At 40.9% G+C, this 19,032-nt stretch overlaps 1 protein-coding gene across 1 annotated transcript; it reads left to right on the top strand.

Moving 5' to 3' along the window:
- Window positions 1-9,398: 9,398 nt before the first annotated feature.
- On the top strand, window positions 9,399-19,032 carry LOC138207338 (glutamate-rich protein 2-like). Its single transcript, XM_069164497.1, has 12 exons — window positions 9,399-9,410; window positions 11,609-11,644; window positions 16,535-16,583; window positions 16,712-16,748; window positions 16,837-16,864; window positions 16,949-16,997; window positions 17,575-17,611; window positions 17,696-17,790; window positions 17,885-18,018; window positions 18,148-18,205; window positions 18,301-18,372; window positions 18,453-19,032. Exons 4-12 carry the CDS (start codon window positions 16,717-16,719, stop codon window positions 18,725-18,727), a joined length of 780 nt encoding a protein of 259 aa, XP_069020598.1. The 5' UTR covers window positions 9,399-9,410; window positions 11,609-11,644; window positions 16,535-16,583; window positions 16,712-16,716; the 3' UTR covers window positions 18,728-19,032.

The raw sequence follows: 19,032 nt of genomic DNA on the forward strand, positions 1-19,032 counted from the left end.
GACATATAACGTGTTATTTATTGCACAGATCAGAGCATGATGTCAATCTTCTCATCTAATTCTCGACAAGAAAACAAACTTTCCCAAAACAAGCAAAAATCCCTGTAAACCCGTAAAGCGGGAATACACTGACGGTGTGGCGCATCTATCACTCAGGAGGGGTGCCTTTTCATGCTGAAGGGTTTAAACACCCACACATGTTCTAGATAGAGGAAACCATGGTCGCTGCTGTGTACACGCAGTTCCCAGATCTCAACTCTATTTTGCAGAATGACTCAGACGGCTCGAAAGCCTAATTGCACCCAGTTGTAGTTAATATACTGTCAAGTGATTACGTGACTAAACCAGTGTTCTTTCATAGGCTTTCCAGCAATCACCATAGTAACACTTTTGCCTGTTTTATGATCACATTTTAAATTTCTTGTAGAATTGAGTGTGGTGGGTTTTTTTTTGTTTTTTTTTAATGCAGCTTTAAATTGAACCTATTAACAGTAGCATCATTATATTTTTTTCCATTAAATAATTATATCCAAAGGATAATAATCAGCAAGCATACACCGATGAACACTGCTTTATACACACACACACACACACACACACACACACACACACACACACACACACACACACACACACTGGTGTTGTTTTGGTCCCTCTCTTTGTGGTGAAGTATTTTTATCCGTACCTCAGGGCAGCATTGAACTTAATGGAAAGCGAAGGCTTGTCCACTATGGTTAGTGTGTGTTTGTGCGTGTCTTCATGTGTGTGTGTGTGTGTCTGTCCTAGTTGTTTACCCTGCTCTCTCTCACTGTGCTCCTCACACCCTCCAGCTCTGAGAAGGTGGACTCATGGCTACGTCCATGAATGCGACACGCTGCGCTGTGATTGGCCAGTTGTGAGCTGTGGCCGGCCCGCTCCTCCAGTCAGCATCCAGACTGCATGTGAGAACCCGGAGATCATAGTGACGCAAAAGTAACAGTGTTTTTCCAGCCCTATATTTTTCACCAGCACACTTTTATTTCCATAAATCCACGCTTTGAATTTTCATTCCGACACCATATAAGGAATTAGACGTCATCGTAAATCCCAGTGAATCACTCATATTCCACCGGTTCATCTTCCTGCTATCAAAGTACTTGTATGGATTAATGTATGTACTGTGTCCCCACAGTACATGAACACCTGCAGAGGTTTGGATTCATGTGTGTATTTTTTTTTGAGTGCGTTACCAAGTTTTGAGAGCCACAGTTGTCCACTTTGTTTCTGGCCTCCTCCGGGTTTCTGCCCTGTCAGCAGGATTCCTTTTATCAAGGCCTCCAAACTGCTGAAGGTTTTGTCAGTGATAGAAAAATCTCTGGAAATGGTCATCTCAGAGAATTTTTTAGAAAGATAAATTAAAGTTAACCTTGTCAAGGCCTTGGAGATTAACCTTAGTAAGAACTGCTGACGTATTGTACTTTGATCTGCTCGTCGGGGAGAGTTTTTGTTGTTGCCACAAAGAAGGAAAAGCCGGCCAATGACAGTGAGGTCAGCACACTGTACCCATGAACCTGAAATACAGTATGAACTTGGAAAGGGATAGACTACACAGCTTCAAAAAGCCTGACTGAAGCACTTGGAAATCCTTGGAAAGTTAGAAATTGTGTGTAACAAGGACAAAACAAACAGAAGCATATGACTCAAAGGTCATCAGTAGGCAAAAAAATACCACCAAACTCCTACAGACGTCAACATCAGACGAAAAGCTCTGACTGTGACACAACCCGTGATTTAATTTCTGTGAGTTTTACTTGATGAAAGTCTGAGGACTGAAATGTTGCAAATAAATTAAGCGCAGGTGATTGACAGTGTGCAGAATTAGTGTGAAACAGAGGGAAAGAGCTCTAACGTGAGAAGAATGAGCCTCAGGACAAAGCAACAATCACATCTGGTAGATACAAAGTCTCCCTTCAGGATGAAATGTGTTTTGCTTTTTGTGACATCTCCTACATGTTTGGCCCTTTCTGTGCAGTTTTCTTTCTCACATTAAATCTGAGTTTCTTACATCACAACTTGTTTAAAGAAATCAGGTTCCAGTTGGTTTCAATGTGCAGCTTGCACAAGTGTGATGTTAAAACTTGACTCCAGAGCTCCACAAACAAGTTTGAAGTTTCTGCACTTTTCAGTGAGATAGAAGAGGAAGAACTTTTAAACAAAGCAGTGCAGAACTTTTGTCTTCTCCTGCCAGTGAAAGTAACTACAAAAACGCTGTAGACACGTTCTGATGTCATCGGCTCTGCTGAAGCATATTCGGTCAAAGCTGTAAAACAGTGGATAAATATCATAAAAGTCGTTACAACCCTCTCAAAATTATTTGTGTCACTATTATAGTTTGACCCAGTTGGTCAGATAACATTTGGAAAGTCTGCAGCATTTAATTATTTTATCCCCATTCTAGTTAACATAGGGCTAAACCAGAAGTTAGCCGGCTGGACCTGCAGATATCTCAGCTACACGTGGTCTGCCCATTGAGCATGCTCAGTACACGTCAGCCTGGGAATGTCTCACCAGACACCAGTTTTAAAAACTCAGAACTACAGAGAGATTGATATGGCGATGACAGGTTTAATCAGCATTGTTCAACATGTTTGGTACTGGCTTAAATGTGGTGGATGTTCATTTGTTTTGGTCCACCGCAGTTTTTGAATTATTAATAATTCTCCTTATTCTTAAGTGCTGTAAAATCCTAACAGTAATTTTGTGCAGCTAAAAAATACATTATATGAGTTTTAATGTACGAGACATTACGTATAAGTTGAATTGTACAGCACAGTGCTGTTAAGCTTCCATATTAATTGCATTGGCCTACTTCTGGATTCTGGTATTCTCTCTGTTTCCTGCTGATGCCCATGTAGCCTACTGTTAGTGTGTCCTGTGTCACTGACTGAGCTGCCAGTCAAGATGAGGGACCGAGGTAGTGACACACTGACAAGAGGAAGTGAAGAAAAAATTGGCAAGGCGACTGCAGTATTTCAATTATTTTGATATTTTATTTTAGAATGAAAATATGAATTTCTCTTTAAAATCTTTAAGTATTTTTTTTATTTTATCTTACACATAATATAAACATTTAATTTTGGCCCACAGCCCTCCATCTAGATACATTTTTGGGCCTTCATATAAGAATTTTTGCACCTCTGAGTTATATGTAAAAGTCCTGCACTAAAGCTTTTACTAAGTCAGTAAATTTTTGTCTGGAAAAAACATTAAAAAAACAACTGTCGTACATCACAGCTTATTTCTTCTAAAAACAGCCTAATTATGTTCAAATGAAGGGAAAAATCACAAAGTTATTCAGTTTGCTTCTCGATAGTCCTCCAGTTTTAGGATTCTACAAAAAGGTGATTCAGCTCCAAAACCCCTTCAAACAACCTCCCTTCAAACTGTTTTATGTTGTTTACTCAGATATTTGAAAAAGCAAAAACTCACCCTAAAACTTTTTGATTCACAGTTTCAGGATTTTTTCCCCCCCTCCTTAATAAATCACTATAGGCATCTTTTAAAATCAGGTAGAAATTCTACTCAACTTCTGTGAAACTATTTGTATGCACATAAGTGCCTTTAGGTCCAACAGATATTTCTAAATATCCTATAGATTGACTTAACTGCACAAAAAAAATTGCAATAGGAACGTTTGAACGAACCTCACAAGTTGTGTATATATATATTTGTCTACACATTTAGTGTACAGGCGAAGAAAGGATGACATGCGTAATAAATACAACCTTCTCAAACAAATAATACAAGAAAAGCTACAAAGTCTGCAAACAAGTAAGAATATAACATTTGGCTCTATTTTACTTCGCAGACTAAACCTGGTCGCTCCTTTCTTGACACACTGTGAAGAGGAAACTGATTGAGAAGGCCTTACAAAAGCTAATTAGAGCAATCAGCGTTTTTTCAGTTCCGTGTGTGTGTGACGCAGGAGTTTGCCATATATGGACATCTCCGACAGAGAGGAAACTGGAGGCTGGTCCGGAGTCATCTCCAGCACAGAAGGCCCGTAATTCCCTGTGACGCCCCTGGGTACATTTATAATAATCTCTAACAGTCCTTTACTCCGTTTAGGTCTGTATTTAGAGCCATTAACCCCCCATATGTGTCCCCCTCTCTCACACTCCTTCCCTCTCCTTCCTAATAGCCTGGATTAGCTGCTGCTTTAATAGACTCATCCATCTCCTCTGTTTATTCACCAGTTTTCCTCTCTCTCGTGCACATTTCCTCTCCACCTCTTTCTCCCTCCATCTTCTTCGCTCATGGGCAATTACACAAACAAATGCAGTTTGTTTTCCACTCGGTCCGACCGCAAGGAAAATGAATAGATTTTTCAGGCCGTTACATTTTTAGTCGAAGGTCAGTTGTATTATATTATCACAGAGAAAAGGTGAAGTCACACTGTCACTCCTTCAATTTGCACAGTACATTAGCCATGCAGATTTATGTAAATTCCTGCCACACTGTTTGGCTTCTGATTGGCCAGGGCTTTTACACCCATGCAATGCAAACTCAAAGAGTTCACATCTAAATTTGCATAGCTTGACAGGAAACGAAAAGAGGAGGACAAGAGAAGAAGGGCTTTTAGTCAGCTGACGTCGACGGGATGGCAGTCGTCAGACATACGTAGGACATCCACACGTTTCCGATAAGAATGTGAATGGGCAGCGCACGCTTTGAGGCCCTGCCGCCATTTTTGAAGGACAAATCAAGGACACAGAGTTTCCTAAATATTTTTGAAAGAATTTTTTTTTAAATTTCTCACGTAAAGATTTGTCTTTAAAATGGTCACCCTCAAATATAATCCAAAACTTTGGGTTAAGTTATTTTGCTTTACACTTAAACATACATTTCTGAACATTCATCTAAATTAAACCCCACGCAAACCCTTCAAAATAAGATCCAAGAAGTGCTTTTCTAAACTGAGGTAATCAGGTAGCTTCCCAATAAACTGATCAGCTGCAGGATGTGTGTGTGTCTACATGCTGTTTATCGATTAGCTGACATTTCCTTAAACCAGCCAGTAAGACACAAGAGCACCCTGAAGCAGTTGGGACAACAGAGACACACTCACAGGACGCAAACAAACCACCACGTTTGACCTAGTGTTACTGTAGGCGATGACGGGTGCACCGCTTCAACTTTCGACTGTCACCCACCCACTGTTTCGCCCTCCACCTCCCCCGCCCTCCACATCTCCTGCCGTCGTGTTTTCCTTTAACTTGATTCCCTGAAGGGAGGAAAATTCCTCTTATCAGCTCCAACCAGATGCAGCCGCTCAGTGTGTGTGTGTGTGTGTGTGTGTGTGTGTGTGTGAGGATAATCCCTTGCCTTTTATTGGCTCAGCACTAACCCATTTTTGTGTAGCTGATGACTTGGGGTTTATTTTAGAAGTAGCGAGTTTCGTTTAGCTTTTTAAAGGTTGTGTCTTTTAAATGGCACAGCAGTAATTACAATGGGAAGCATCTTAGAGTGACATTTCAGAAAATCCATTAGAAACTGTTAACTCTTGGTTAATCAGATTGTATTTGCATTCATCAATGTGTTTGCAGGCTGTGTGTGTGCGCGTGCGTGTTTGTGTGTTGTATTAGTACACAAAGACTCAACGAGCTTGTCTAAGAACGTTAGTGTCAGTTCAGCTCCTTCTGTTCCTGCTCCTTCAGAGAATCTGCTTTCCTCATCCATATTTGTGATGTCCTATGCTGTGTGTGTGTGTGTGTGTGTGTGTGTGTGTGTGTGTGTGTGTGTATCCATTCAGCAAAACCCCAACAGTCCACCTGCACATGAAAATGAACACCCTTCACTTAATTATGGGATGATTTTACGTGACCAATCACCGCTGTCAATGACCTCTGAAGTCGTCATCCATTGGCCGCCAATGCAGAGCTGCTTTTTGACTCATTCCTCCATTCAGTGCCTCAGCCATGATCACATGACGATGACTGCATGTGTGTGTGTGTGTGTGTGTGTGTATGTGCAGCCCTGTTGCCAAAATTTAGAAAAAATGGAAAAACTCTCTCCCTCTTTGTTGCCATAGTAACCAGCGATCCACCGCATCTGGCAAATTATAGGGCTGTATTGAAGGGCGAGAGGGTGTGCGTACGTGAGAGTGTAAAGTGTGTGTTGCTGTGTGATTGTGGGAGACTGCGAACCTCTCCTGCATACAAAAACGGATGTTCAGGTGAAAAGGAAAAGGACAAAAAAAAATGGATGGTCAATTATTTTTTCTTTCAACTAATCAATAACAGATATAGATAGCACTCACACACATGCTACACAATGACACACACACACACACACACACACAATCGGGGTCATTAATGGCAGTTATTAAACTCAGAGAGTGTTGAGATGTTGTCCTCCCAGAGGGCATCTCTCTACACTGAAGTTTTATAACCTAGTTTTGGATGAATCTTCCTCCATCACTGGTGAAGGCTGTTCAGGTATGAAGAGGAAGAGCAGTTGAGTTCAGATGATTCAAATTCTCCTGTGGCGATACAGCGGGGTCACAATGATTTTTAAATACAAACACCCTCCTCCTCCTGTCTTATATAAACCCACTGAAAGAAGGTCAAGAGGAAACAATTGTTTCGTTTCAGTTATTGTAGCCGCTGTGCAGCATCAGGCAAAGGACTCCATCGTAATCTTTATTCACCAGGGTACACCTACCAATACACACACACACACACATACGCATACATTTAGGATACATAGCTGGATTTGATGTTAATTATAACATGGTTATTTACAGAGTTCCTCGATGGGAAATTTCATGAAAAGTCTTCCAACCTTGTTTCCAAAAAAGTTTGGACCCTGTTTAAAATGTAAATAAAATCAGAATGCGATGAATCACGAATAATGTAAACCCAATGAAAACATTTTGGGCATTATGAAACAAAAAATAAGACAAAGGAGACCCCAAATGTTGAGCAGCTGAAATCCTATACAACATTTCACTTTCAAAACTCAAGCAACTGGTTTCTTTAGTTCCCAAATGTTGACACTCAGTTTTGACATTTGACATGTTGTCTCTGTTCTATTTTCAAATAAATATGGGTTTACATAATTTCCAAATGATTGTATTGTGACATGTCCCAACCTTTTTGGAAACAGAGTTGTACATTTAAAACCTTACTACACTGCCACGACACACACTCACAGGTTTTTTTTTACTTAGTGTATACATTAAGCCTCTTTTCAGGTCTATGTAGTTGTTCAGAGCTTGATTCACATTTTCTTCCTTGCACCTTTATTTAGCCCTCATTGTGTTTCCCCTTTTCTAATATATGTAATCTGTTTTGTTAACAATTTACCTGAATTTTTTAATTATATCTTTTTTTTTTTGTTATGCATCAGAGCTTTAATGCTTCAAGCTGCTGCTGCTGGAAACGATGCTGATGATAGTGATGAGAGTGAACCAAAACAGTGAGCTAAAACTCAACAGAACTGCAAATGAAGGCTGATGATGCTCTGTGGCTGACCATTACACATTATAATTCGATCAACATCCATATAAAAAGTCTAATATGCTATAATTTAAATGCATTGCACCATTCACATAAACATAATTACAAAGCAAGTGGACCAAATTAAGTTTTAAGCACAAGCCTGAACAGAAGAAAAAATATAATTTAAATCTTCCCACACCGGAGCTCCACCTGTTAGTCAGTAACAAATTATTTCTCTGGGATTTATTCATGTTGTTGGATGTTCATCTGAGTTTATCGTAGCTGAAGGATATTTAATCTACTCCACCCTGTAATGTGTAACAACTGCCATTGCTGTCTGTACTGTTTTGCCTTTTGAAGACCTTACTTTGTCTTGTAAAGGTGGATTTCTCTATGATTGCTATTTAAAGCATCTAACCCCTATACATTGATGAAATTAATGAGGTCAAATTATTAAGTTATTCAAAAATACATCAGCATTTTGTTCCCTTTGCGGTGCCTTTTTTTAATCTGAAATATTGAACCATGGTTTTCTTATGGGGGTGCTTTAGATCCTGAATTTAAACTCTATCTCAAACACACGGCACATTATAAACACAACAAGCACCTTTTCATAGCAGCTAAACAGGAGATCAGTCTCGCCTCGTGTGACTACAGCACTTCTCTATAAATCACATGGGTAAATGGTCTGTGTTTACGGTTTAACCACTCCCCATTAGAGAGTCATGTATGGCTGTCAAGGCTCTGTTTATTGGGAGCATTTAGCTATTATGAAAACACACAGGGTGAGTCAAGTCTGCTGTCCAGTCTTTTCACCTGACAGCAACTGGACTCATCTTCACCCGTAAGATACGTCGATACAAAAGAAATCATGTTTCCTCCTTTGTACTGAACCAGACTCTGACATCTTTATTTCAACTGTACTTTCAATTAAAGTGAGCAAAGGAAGAGAAATTGGGATCTGTCTTGGGAGAGAAGAGGAGAGAAATGAGATGTAGGGAAGATGTGAGATGGACAGAAGATAGAGGAAAGATGGAGAAGAGGAGGAAATCTGAAGAAGAGGAAGGTGAGTGAGTGATGGATGTGTGTTTGTGTGTGTGCAAGAGCCGTATAGAGAGAGAGAGAGAGGAGAGAGAAAGGTGTGTGAGGGCACCATTAAAGCCTTGTACTATAAATCTCTGACAGTGCGTGTGTGCGTGCAGATAACAGAGGGATGTCTCTCTCCATTCTGGCTCTGTCAGGATGATGCATGCATCCCTTTCTTCCTCCCTGTGAAATATTAGACGGGAGCCCTGTGTGTGTGATCTCAGCCGGCATGTGGTCGGCGTGTTTGGTAATTCCTCACCTCTTATCAGCGCTCACATGAGGTATTGTGGGTGGGAGGCTTACGGCCGCCCTCAAATAGGAGGCAAAATGACCCGGAGACACGCTCACACACACACAATGGAGACCAGAAAACACACAGAAATGAAAGAAAGTCAAGAGATGAGGGAGAAGCAGCCAACAGCTGACAGGGACAGCTTTCTTGATGGAGGGCTGCGTGCTTGACAGGTGTGATTGATTACATAATGGCCAGCACATTTCAGCGCTCGGTTCTTCATTTAGCTGACAGCATTTTCTTTATGGCACCTTGTGTTATGGTATCATAATCATGCCAGTGCCGCTGGAGTGCCCAAGGAATAAATCTTTATAATCTCCCCCTCGCCGCATGACAACAGGAGGAGATGCAGCTAAGGCGTTGCCGCTGCCGCCGCCGCTCAGGCCTGTCTGTCTCCTTCGTGCTGTTTGAAATGGCCGCCTTGACTGTCATTCGTCTTACCTCATCGTTCAACTGCATCATGGACGGAGAGAAAGAGGAGGAGGAGAGAAATGAGGGAGAATGTGTTCCTCTTCAGGGGAAGCCTCGGCATCTCTCATGTCAGTCAGCAGGTACTGGTGCGTGAAGACAAACATAAACATTTAAAGCACCTAGTTACTCTGTAAATATTCCTCTTTAAACCTGAACTAACCAGTAGTTTTATATTAACGATGCAATGATATGACCATATCTGGTAGAACTGTGCAGTTTCCCTCACTTCTCTGGAGCCTTTTAGCCTCTTTTGACTGATTGTTTTGTTTTTCTGTGGCTTAACAAACGTGTTTCCTGCCATAGCAGACTCATGTTCTGCAGCAAAAAAATCTAATCTATGCTGCCAAGAAACAGCTGACAGACTAAGTTGTCAACTAGCTGGTAAAAATAATGGAGTATTTAACAGCTGAAGAACCAGACATTTCCTTCACAGGTTGGTGAAGACCAAAACAAAGATACATTGGACTACTGAATATTGGAAATTAATCGTGTGGCCAAAAATTTAATCCAGTCCCACATCAAAATGTATAATAACTTCAGTTTCGGTCCACAGAGCAAAACATATTTCACAATAATGGCTCACAAATTTTGAATGCCAACATTTTACTTGGTCTGTTCTTTTCTATTGATTTAGGAAGAAGTCATGGTTTGGGTTAAAGAAGTATGTTCGCGATCCAGTCAGATTCACCGCTCGTTCCTCCCCAGCTCATCAAAATATGGTCACCTCTGGTCCAAAATAGCAAGATGGCGACAGCCAAATTACTGAACTTGAGACTTCAGAATGGCCATTCACAAACTAATGGGTGACGTCACTGTTGGTTGCTGCTTCAGTGCAGCAGACCACATAAATACAGAAATCTCTAATGTGGCCGAGCAGGTTAGATTCTTTAAAAATCAGATGTTTTGCATAATGTTACAACTCTTTTAAGAAATGTCCAAACTTTAAATAATGTGAATATTTGTTTTTTTGGTTTATAGCGTTTTAACAGGATCATTTTTCAAGCTGCTGCATTGTTTAACTTTACAGAGCATCTTCTTCTTTTTGCACAACTTTTCTGCATTTTGCACAATTATTATTACAAATTATGTGATTGTTTCTTTTTCTGATCACAAAACATTCTTGGACATTTTTTTAATTATTTTTTATTCTAGTCATCAGCCCTTCTATTGAGTTGATTGTTTGATCAAATGAGCCCGTACTGGAGGGGGCTCGGTGACTGCACACATAATGGGTTCATCCACAGAAATATTCTTTTCTATGGATGGACAGCCACCAGAAATGAGAGGTCGAAAATGAAGCCAGAAAAAAGACTGCATGAGCAAAAGGGGGAGGCAGACGGATGAAGCGGAGGGAGGAGGTGGAACAAAACCCACCGTGAAATGGGCGGTGAGTGAGGGAGAGACAAAGATGGTGAGAGGAAAGAAATGAACAAACACAGAGTTGATGAGTGAGGAAATGATGAATGGGCTCAGAGAGAGACAGATGGGCCGGCTGCATCAATGAGTTGTACGGCAGAAAAATGGAAAGAGTAAACGAAAGAGGAGCCTACGAAGTCAAAGAAGAGGATTAAGATGATGATGTTGGCATACAGACACACACAGTAAAGTGCCCAGAGGCTGAAGTCGTCCTTTAAAAATTGATTCCACATTAAAAGAAAGGAATGTGTACAAATATAAATATTGGCTATAAAACCTCTTGGCTCACGTTAGGATGACTTAAACAAGTGAGTGATTTAATACAGCAATAAACTGATGTGTTACTTAAGAATATGTTTGTACTGAACGTGGGCGGGTGCCATGTTGCTCCTCATTGTGCAATTTTAGATCTAATCCAAGATCAGGTAGTCAAACCTACTTAGAGGAATAGTTTGTCATTTTACGATGTACACATATTTAGCACAAATTGTTAATGAGAGGATCAATACTTTAAATATAATTCTAGTGCCAAATCAGGTTAATTTAGCGCCATAGACTGTACATAAAAATGGATGTAGCTTCTGGGTTCGGAAAAGAGAAGCCAATGCAGAGGCGCCTTAATATGTAATACCCTTTGGGGGCTGCTAGGGGCTGGCTCCAAATACACTACCCTGTTGCTCAAGTAGACTTCCATTCAAAAAACTCCTACTTCTCTCACGAAATACAAAATCCATAGTTTTTTTTCACAAGTCCATGGTGTCATTTGCTAAATTCATCAGGCCTCAAAAAGCAGTACGTTTGGGGGTGTGTCTGGTTTGATTGGCATGTCTGAGGCAGGTTTCCTGTGTATGTGTGTCCTCAGGTTCTCAGTCAGATCAAGTTATATCCCTGGCTGGAGGTAAGTTTCCTTTTTCTTATTCAGCTGTTTTCTAGCCTACAGTTAAGTGAGAAGATCAACGATTCTGAAACACTTTTAACATAGAGCGAGATCCAGGAGGTGTTACTTTAGCCTATAGCGTATAGACTGTAAACAAGTGGAAACACCTACCACCACCTCTGTGTTTTGAGTGGGTGTAGTGTTGACCCCAGAAAGACTAACCTTTGATTTTATGAAACAAATATGTATCTTCCGAAATGAAATGAAAAAGAAAATTATTAAACTATCACTTAGTGAAGACACACGGCATGCCCTCACACAATATTCCCAGGTTTCTATTTCCATCATAGTGACAATCAGGAGCCACTGTGTGTGATCTAGATCTTTGTGTATCCTATTTTAATTTTTGATTCGCCGTTATATCACACGCTTTGATTAGCCTTACTTGGCCCTCATACTGGAAACATGGAATCTGTCCAGCAAATAAATCAATACTTGTAACACCTCCCATGTCCCATTATTTCGTCTGTTTGTGACGCAGCAACTTAACATTCGGTGCCCCCCACCCCGCACCCTCCCACCACTTATACAAGATACACACACACACACACACACACACACACACACACACACACACACACACACACACACACACACAGTCTTGTTTCATTATCCCTATCGGGACACTCATTGACATAATGCTTTCCCTCGCTCCTTATCTTTACCTTAATCTAACCCTAAACTAAACCTGATTCTAACCCTAACTCTAAAACCAAGTCTTAACCCTCCATTTGTGGGAACCTCATTTTTTGTCCCCACAGTGACATGAGTCTTCATGAGTTAGTGTGCATTCAGTTATAAGTCCCCACCTGGATATAAAAACAAACACACACACATCCTTGTCTGTCTTCATTTGTAGGAGCTATTCAATGATATAATGCATTCCCTGGCACTATACCATCACTTTAACCATCAACAACTAATCACCTAGTCCCAACCCGTAGCCCAACTAAACCTAATTATGACCTTAACAGTAAAACCAAGTCCTAGCCCTTTAAACCTTCCAGGGTCCAGTATTTTGGTCCTCAAAAGGTAGTCAAGCCTCACAACGTAAGTGGGCTCCTAGATTTTAGACCCCACAAATATAGAAAAACAAGACCACACATGTACACACACACACACACACACACACACACACACACACACACATACACATACACACAGCCATAATGGAGCAATTATCCTCTTTAACTCTGATCTGCTCCTCTGATTGTAATTTGCATTTATTATTAGGCTTTCAGCCTGCCAGAGCCTGTGAGGCATGAGGATGGATCGTCATACACCACACTGATAGACCTGCACAGATGCTTCATAAACACGTGTGCCCGAGGACACAGCAACAAGAGCATCAAACCGCACATGCATGCGATGCAGACAAAGTCTTTACGACAGCACGATGTTACATTGTTTTGTTAATGCTGATCCCTGTTAATAAAGCTGCAGCAGAGACAGTATGTTCTGTGGCGTTCCATCACAGAAATACATGCAGCGTTTTACACAGAGTGACGTCCTGAAGGAATGTGAAGTGTCTTCCAGCCCCTCCTCTCAGTCTACGTTCTCTTTCGCTGTCAAGACGCCCTCAGGCCTCATCATATGGAAATTTGGGTGAGGCAGAGTCTCTCAAGGCACATACAGTACATACAACCCGTCACCACGGTAATAAATGTGCACACTGGTGCTCACACACACACACACACACACACACACACACACACACACACACACACACACACACACACACACACACACACACACACACACACAGTGAATGTGCAGAGGATCAGTGAAGTGTGAAATGATTCTGTTATCATGTCGTCTGTGTGGAATATATTTTCTCATCAACCGTCCATGGCAGGTGTGCCGGTGTGCGCCTGAGTGGCTGCTGGTGCTTGTGCTTGTCTGTGTGTGTGTGTGTGTGTGTGTGTGTGTGTGTGTGTGTGTGTGTGTGTGTGTGTGTGTGTGTGTGTGTGCGTGCGCGCATTTTGTTGCAGTCTCCGTCTGTCTGTTATTAGAAAGGAGTACTGGCCATTAAAAGGAGGTGACAGTGTCAGAGCAGCTTCAGTAGCTCATGTTACACCTCGGCATTTGACATCAAGAGACATTAAATTGGTGTAAAATCATAACTTATATGATTGAATAGCTCCAGAAACATTATTCACTGCAATCCTTGGTTATTTCACATAAATGGTTTGTGAATTGGGGTGACACAGTGGTGCAGTGGTTAGCATTGTCACCTCAGTGAAAAGGTTCTGGGTTTCAAATCCGGGCCTGGGCCTTTCTGTGTGGAGTTTACATGTTCTCCCTGTGCCTGCATGGGTTCTGTCCAGATACTCCGGCTTCTTCCCACCGTCCAAAAACATGCACCTCAGTTTGATGATTCTACAAATTGCCCTGAGGTGTGAATGGTCTTTGTTTCCGTCTGTCTCTATGTGTTGGCCCTGTGATAGACTGGCGACCTGTCCATGGTGTACCCTGCCTTCAACCAATGTGAGCTGGGATAGGCTCCAGCCTTTATGGATGCAGACTGAGTCAAAGGAAAGCATTTCCTCCATACAGAGCCTGATGTATTTAGAAAACCTTTAAGATCTTCACTATAATTTAAAACAAGTTGTGTGGGTTACACAGAATATGTTTGGAATGTGTCACCAAGTTTGCAGGGTTGAAATTGGCCATACCGTAGACTACGTCTGGCTCATAAAGTTGGTGTCATAATCATTTAAGCCCAAACTGGGTGTGATTATTTCTGCTTTGACTCATTAAATGTATCCTTTATCTAAATTAAGGACACTTAGCAGGAAAAAGCACCCAAAACATATCGTATTGTTAATGTCCTACTTTTCTTTAAATGTAATCTATTCAAAATGCCATTGATGAGAAACCTCTTTGAGTTGACTTTGGTTCAGTTAAGACTGATTGCCTCCTCTTCACTTTTAAACCCATAAAAACCCACACAGTCTACACACACAAGCCTGCGCCGTGTACACACTAAAAAACACACGTGCACGGTTCAGTGGTATGTCGGTGTTCATGAGTGGGGTCCCGAGGGAGCGCTCAGTCCGAGCAACTTCATTGCACTGTCTAATTGATGTGTGTTTTTGTGAGAAAGTTTGTGTGAGTAGGTGTGGGTGTGAGAGAGAGAGAGAGATAAGGAGAGCAGAGGCTGAAGAGAAGGCACAGTCCAAACCAACCACACCTTTCTCTAAACAATGCTTCAAACTCTGGCAGAAAAGGAACCCTCCTGTCAATCATGTGCTAATTTGGGCTGTGTGGGATGTCTGAGTCTTGGGCCTGTCAATCTGACCGCTTATATCTTCCTGAGATTATAAGACAAGCGTGAAACAATGCAGCCAAGTGCTGAGGAGACCTATTAACCACACACACACACACACACACACACACACACACACACACACACACACACACACACACACACACACACACACACACACTTTGGCAGACATATTCGAGACTGAGGGCAGCTCTTTCAATGTATGCGCAGTTAATGTAGCAGTTACAGCTACTTATTGGATGAAATATGGCAGACGTGGAGGGTGGAGAGAAACCCTTATGTGTTAGAAGGACTGAGACAGGAGCCTTCAGGAGGTCGTATATCTAAGCTTAGAAACTCTAAAGCTGACTTTATGTGCATTACAGTACTTTTTTGATGGCTGTTTTTATTTCACAGAAGAAGCATTCAAAACAACTTTGCAGTATTGTTTCAAAGTGTGGGTGAAATAATATATAATCTGTTTGCTATACAGAAAACTTTTGATTAAACCTCAATAACATGAACAAATGAACAGTTGGAGAACTGTTAAAATGAAACAAAGTTTTAATAACCTAAAATGGAAAACATACAATTGTAAAGAATTACTTTAGTTCATTCACCAGCTCACATGGTCTCCATAGTCCATGCTTTCTAACAGTCCTGGGACAAAATAGACCTTTTTCACAGCAGACATTTTGACTTAATAATCACGGTTTACCGACAGTCTCCAACATAGATTATATATATACACCATAGACATATATATATATATATATATATATATATATATATATATATATACACCATAGATTATATATATATATATATATATGTCTATGGTTTCCAACGAGCTTATTGGAGATAATCGCTAAATTTCCTGCAACATTGAAGGCCACATTGAGGAGTCGTTGCTCCGTTGCTGTGGAAACGACTGTTTACTTCCCAGTTACCTAGCAACCACCGTACGTCTTCCTGACAACAGTTAGCCACCGGGAACTATCAATAAAAGTATAAAACCTGTTGAGGACTCTCAGAACTTCACACTGTAGGATATAAAAGTTGGGAACTATTTGTTTTCCTCAATGAGCAGGTGAGCAACACGTAGCTTACTGCAATTCACAAAACACAGCAAGCTAATTAGGTTAATGAATCCTCTCTCCATTTATGCAACGTTAACTAAAGCTATCTGCTAATGTATGCTACATAAATGATCAACGCAATAGTTGTGGTTTATTCCAGCACCAACGAGGTTGTTTTAGCTGTTTTATTGAATACTGAAAACAACCTACTAAAAATGGACCAACCTTTTATGAAAAAGTACCGTTTACCACTTTCTTTTCAATAAGGTGACGTCATTAAAAGCAGCTCAGAAATGCCTTGACGTGATTTCACTGTTGTAATTTGATATCCAGATTTTAATGTTTTGGGAAGTCCTCTGCTGTTTCACAGAAACAGGTCAAATGTTCAATTGTTCTGTGTTTCTCTTTGCAGTTGTTGAGCTCGGTGCTTCCCTCCATCCTGTTTAAAAAGCGTATGAATATTTCAATTTATTTACTTTTTATTGATCTTCCGCCCGGATGCAGCCGGCAGTAGAAGCTCTCGCTGCTCTTGCTGACACTGACAAACCTGATGGTGAGAAGTAATCCAGACATATTTACTTTTCTTTCTTTTTTTAACTTTTCTAAGTCAAATGAGAGATGAACTTCGCCTCACTGGAGTTTTTCTGGTCATCAGTGTTTCATATTCTGATTCTGTTCCAGACACGATGAGGAACAAGACAGTCGCTGATAAACCTCGGCAAGAAACCTCAGAAAGTATACATTTCTATCATAACAAAGTGTTTATCCAGTAGTTTTGTTTATTTATTTCTCTTTACAACCAACAGTTCTCATGGACGGCCCCGATCTGTGGAGGTTGGTATTGGGTCTTTGGAGACGACTGGATTGACAGCATATTTTGCATCGCTGCCGTTCTTCAACATTTTTGTCATTCTTTAGGTTTCTTGCCAGGACACTGAGAAGTCCGTGGAAGTGCTGAATACAGAGGGTATTTGGAGTCTGGAGATGGTGGACTTTCTGTGACTGAGAAAACACAAATCTCATCAGTCCTAATTTACATATATTCGATAATAAGACAGGCAGAGATGAGATTGGTGTGCAACTGTAGGACATGCTAGAGGAAACATTGCTTCATCAAGAGGGGCAAAAGAAAGTTGTTCTTGATCCCCCTCCAGCACCACATGAATAAATGTCCTCACGGTTATTGAATTTGTAAAAATAATTCTGTAAAGTCACAAACAAAGTCACGAACTGACAGAATTAAAAGGGACATGCTGAGTACACCAAAAGCAAATAACGATAACACCGGCCAAATGAAACATCTTTATGGTAATTTTACACTTTAGTCTTGTCAGCATTTGGTTTTACTTCCACTTCTTCTAACATTGTTTTATAATCTTGAGACAATCTTCGCTTTCTGTGTCATTTTCCTCATGATGGTTACAGTAATTTAATTGTTTTTGTTTCCCACATAATATTACCGGACAGTTTTGAATATCAGATCATTATCATCTCTGCTGTGCCAACAAATGACTTCAAATGTTATGTCTGTGATCCTCCTGTAGAGTCCTCTTCAAAGGAGTCTGTCAGCGTAACACAAAGGTCAGTACTCAGAAATCACATAGCAGGTAATCCGACAGATGAAATACTTACACACACAGATTTAAATGTTACGTGTGATTTCAGAGTTGACGAACAAGCCCAATCCATTGCTGTACCCGATGAAGAGCCGGAAATGAAACACCTGAAGACGTCACAGCCCTCAGGCTCAGCGCTAACCGGTAGGTCTGCAAAGAATATAATGGAAAGCAAAGAAAGGCTGCAAGAAATGATGATGATGATGATGATGATGATGATGATAATAATGGTTGTTAGGAGGAGGAACACATGCTCCCTCACCGGTTGAACCCCTTCTCATGCATAAGGCAAACAGGGAGGAAGAGGAACAGACTGAGGAAGAGGATGCTGATGATGAAAACGTGAAGGCTCCAGTGAAGCTGATAATGGAGGTACGACTGATAATGATCAATGATTCCTCAACTCCAAGCTGTTTTTTCGGTCTGTATTTCAACTGCTTGTCAGCTTCAATGTACTTAAATGAGAAGAGTTGAAACTGAAATGAAGATGTGTGGTTTCAGTTCCTCGGAGCTCTAAAGGACAAAGACTTTGAGCTGGCCAGTAAACTGTGTCAGATGAGTATGTATCCCACGTCCCTCCGCTGCGTGTCTGTCAGTCAATGAGTCATCCACCAGTGAAGTCCACCATTGCTGCCTCTTCTCTCCTCGTTCCAGTTCTCATCTACGAACCGCACAATCCTGAAGCCTCCGACTTCCTCCCGCTGATCCAGAGGAAGCTGCTGGAAGGTGACTGTCGTCTTTACAAAAACACGTAGTGCTGCGTCTTCAAGACTCCCATGAATTTGTGACATGACTTCTTCCTTTAGACCAAGAGGCAGAGCAGAGCAACGAGGAGGATGATGATGATGTTGCAGAAGATGATGATGATGATGATGATGATGATGATGATGATGATGATGATGATGACAATGATGATGACTCTGGATGTGATGAGGAGTCATCTTGCAGCTTAAGCTGCTCCTCATCTTCTGGCTCCTCTTCCCCATCAGAAGATGATGACGATGATGATGGTGATGATGATGAAGAAGAAAGGGGAGTGAGCAGACACAAGCCCTGTCCTCCGTCTCACGTTTCCCCCTAAAACTATTGAGCAGGGGCTGTGTTACATACTATCAACAGATGTCTCAGACGGTCATTGTGGCTTTTGTAGAAGGCCTATCAGTGATGTAAACATATTTTATCCACGAATGAACTAGTTATAGTGGACAAAGCTGATGCTTTTGTTTCCTGAAAACATAAACTTATAATGTCATTAAAATAAAAGGTTAAACTTGTACTGATATAGATTTAATCATCTGTGGACCTGCAGAAGAAAATGGAAAGAAATTCACTTTAACAGTTTCATATCCATTTCAGAGATTGATCATTTGACATTAAAAGAAACAA

Source organism: Embiotoca jacksoni, unplaced genomic scaffold (genome assembly GCF_022577435.1).
Source record: "Embiotoca jacksoni isolate LCO1_2020_lvr unplaced genomic scaffold, fEmbJac1.0.p SCAF_31, whole genome shotgun sequence".
NCBI classification, from domain to species: Eukaryota; Metazoa; Chordata; class Actinopteri; family Embiotocidae; genus Embiotoca; species Embiotoca jacksoni.

What these genes read in the sequence shown, in the direction of transcription:
- LOC138207338 (XM_069164497.1), top strand. Translation starts at nt 16,717, where the DNA reads ATGAGGAACAAGACAGTCGCTGATAAACCTCG. An exon ending in ACAGTCGCTGATAAACCTCG is followed by an intron (nt 16,749 to 16,836) that starts GCAAGAAACCTC and finishes TACAACCAACAG; the next exon opens with TTCTCATGGACGGCCCCGAT. An exon ending in CAGTAAACTGTGTCAGATGA is followed by an intron (nt 18,206 to 18,300) that starts GTATGTATCCCA and finishes TCCTCGTTCCAG; the next exon opens with TTCTCATCTACGAACCGCAC.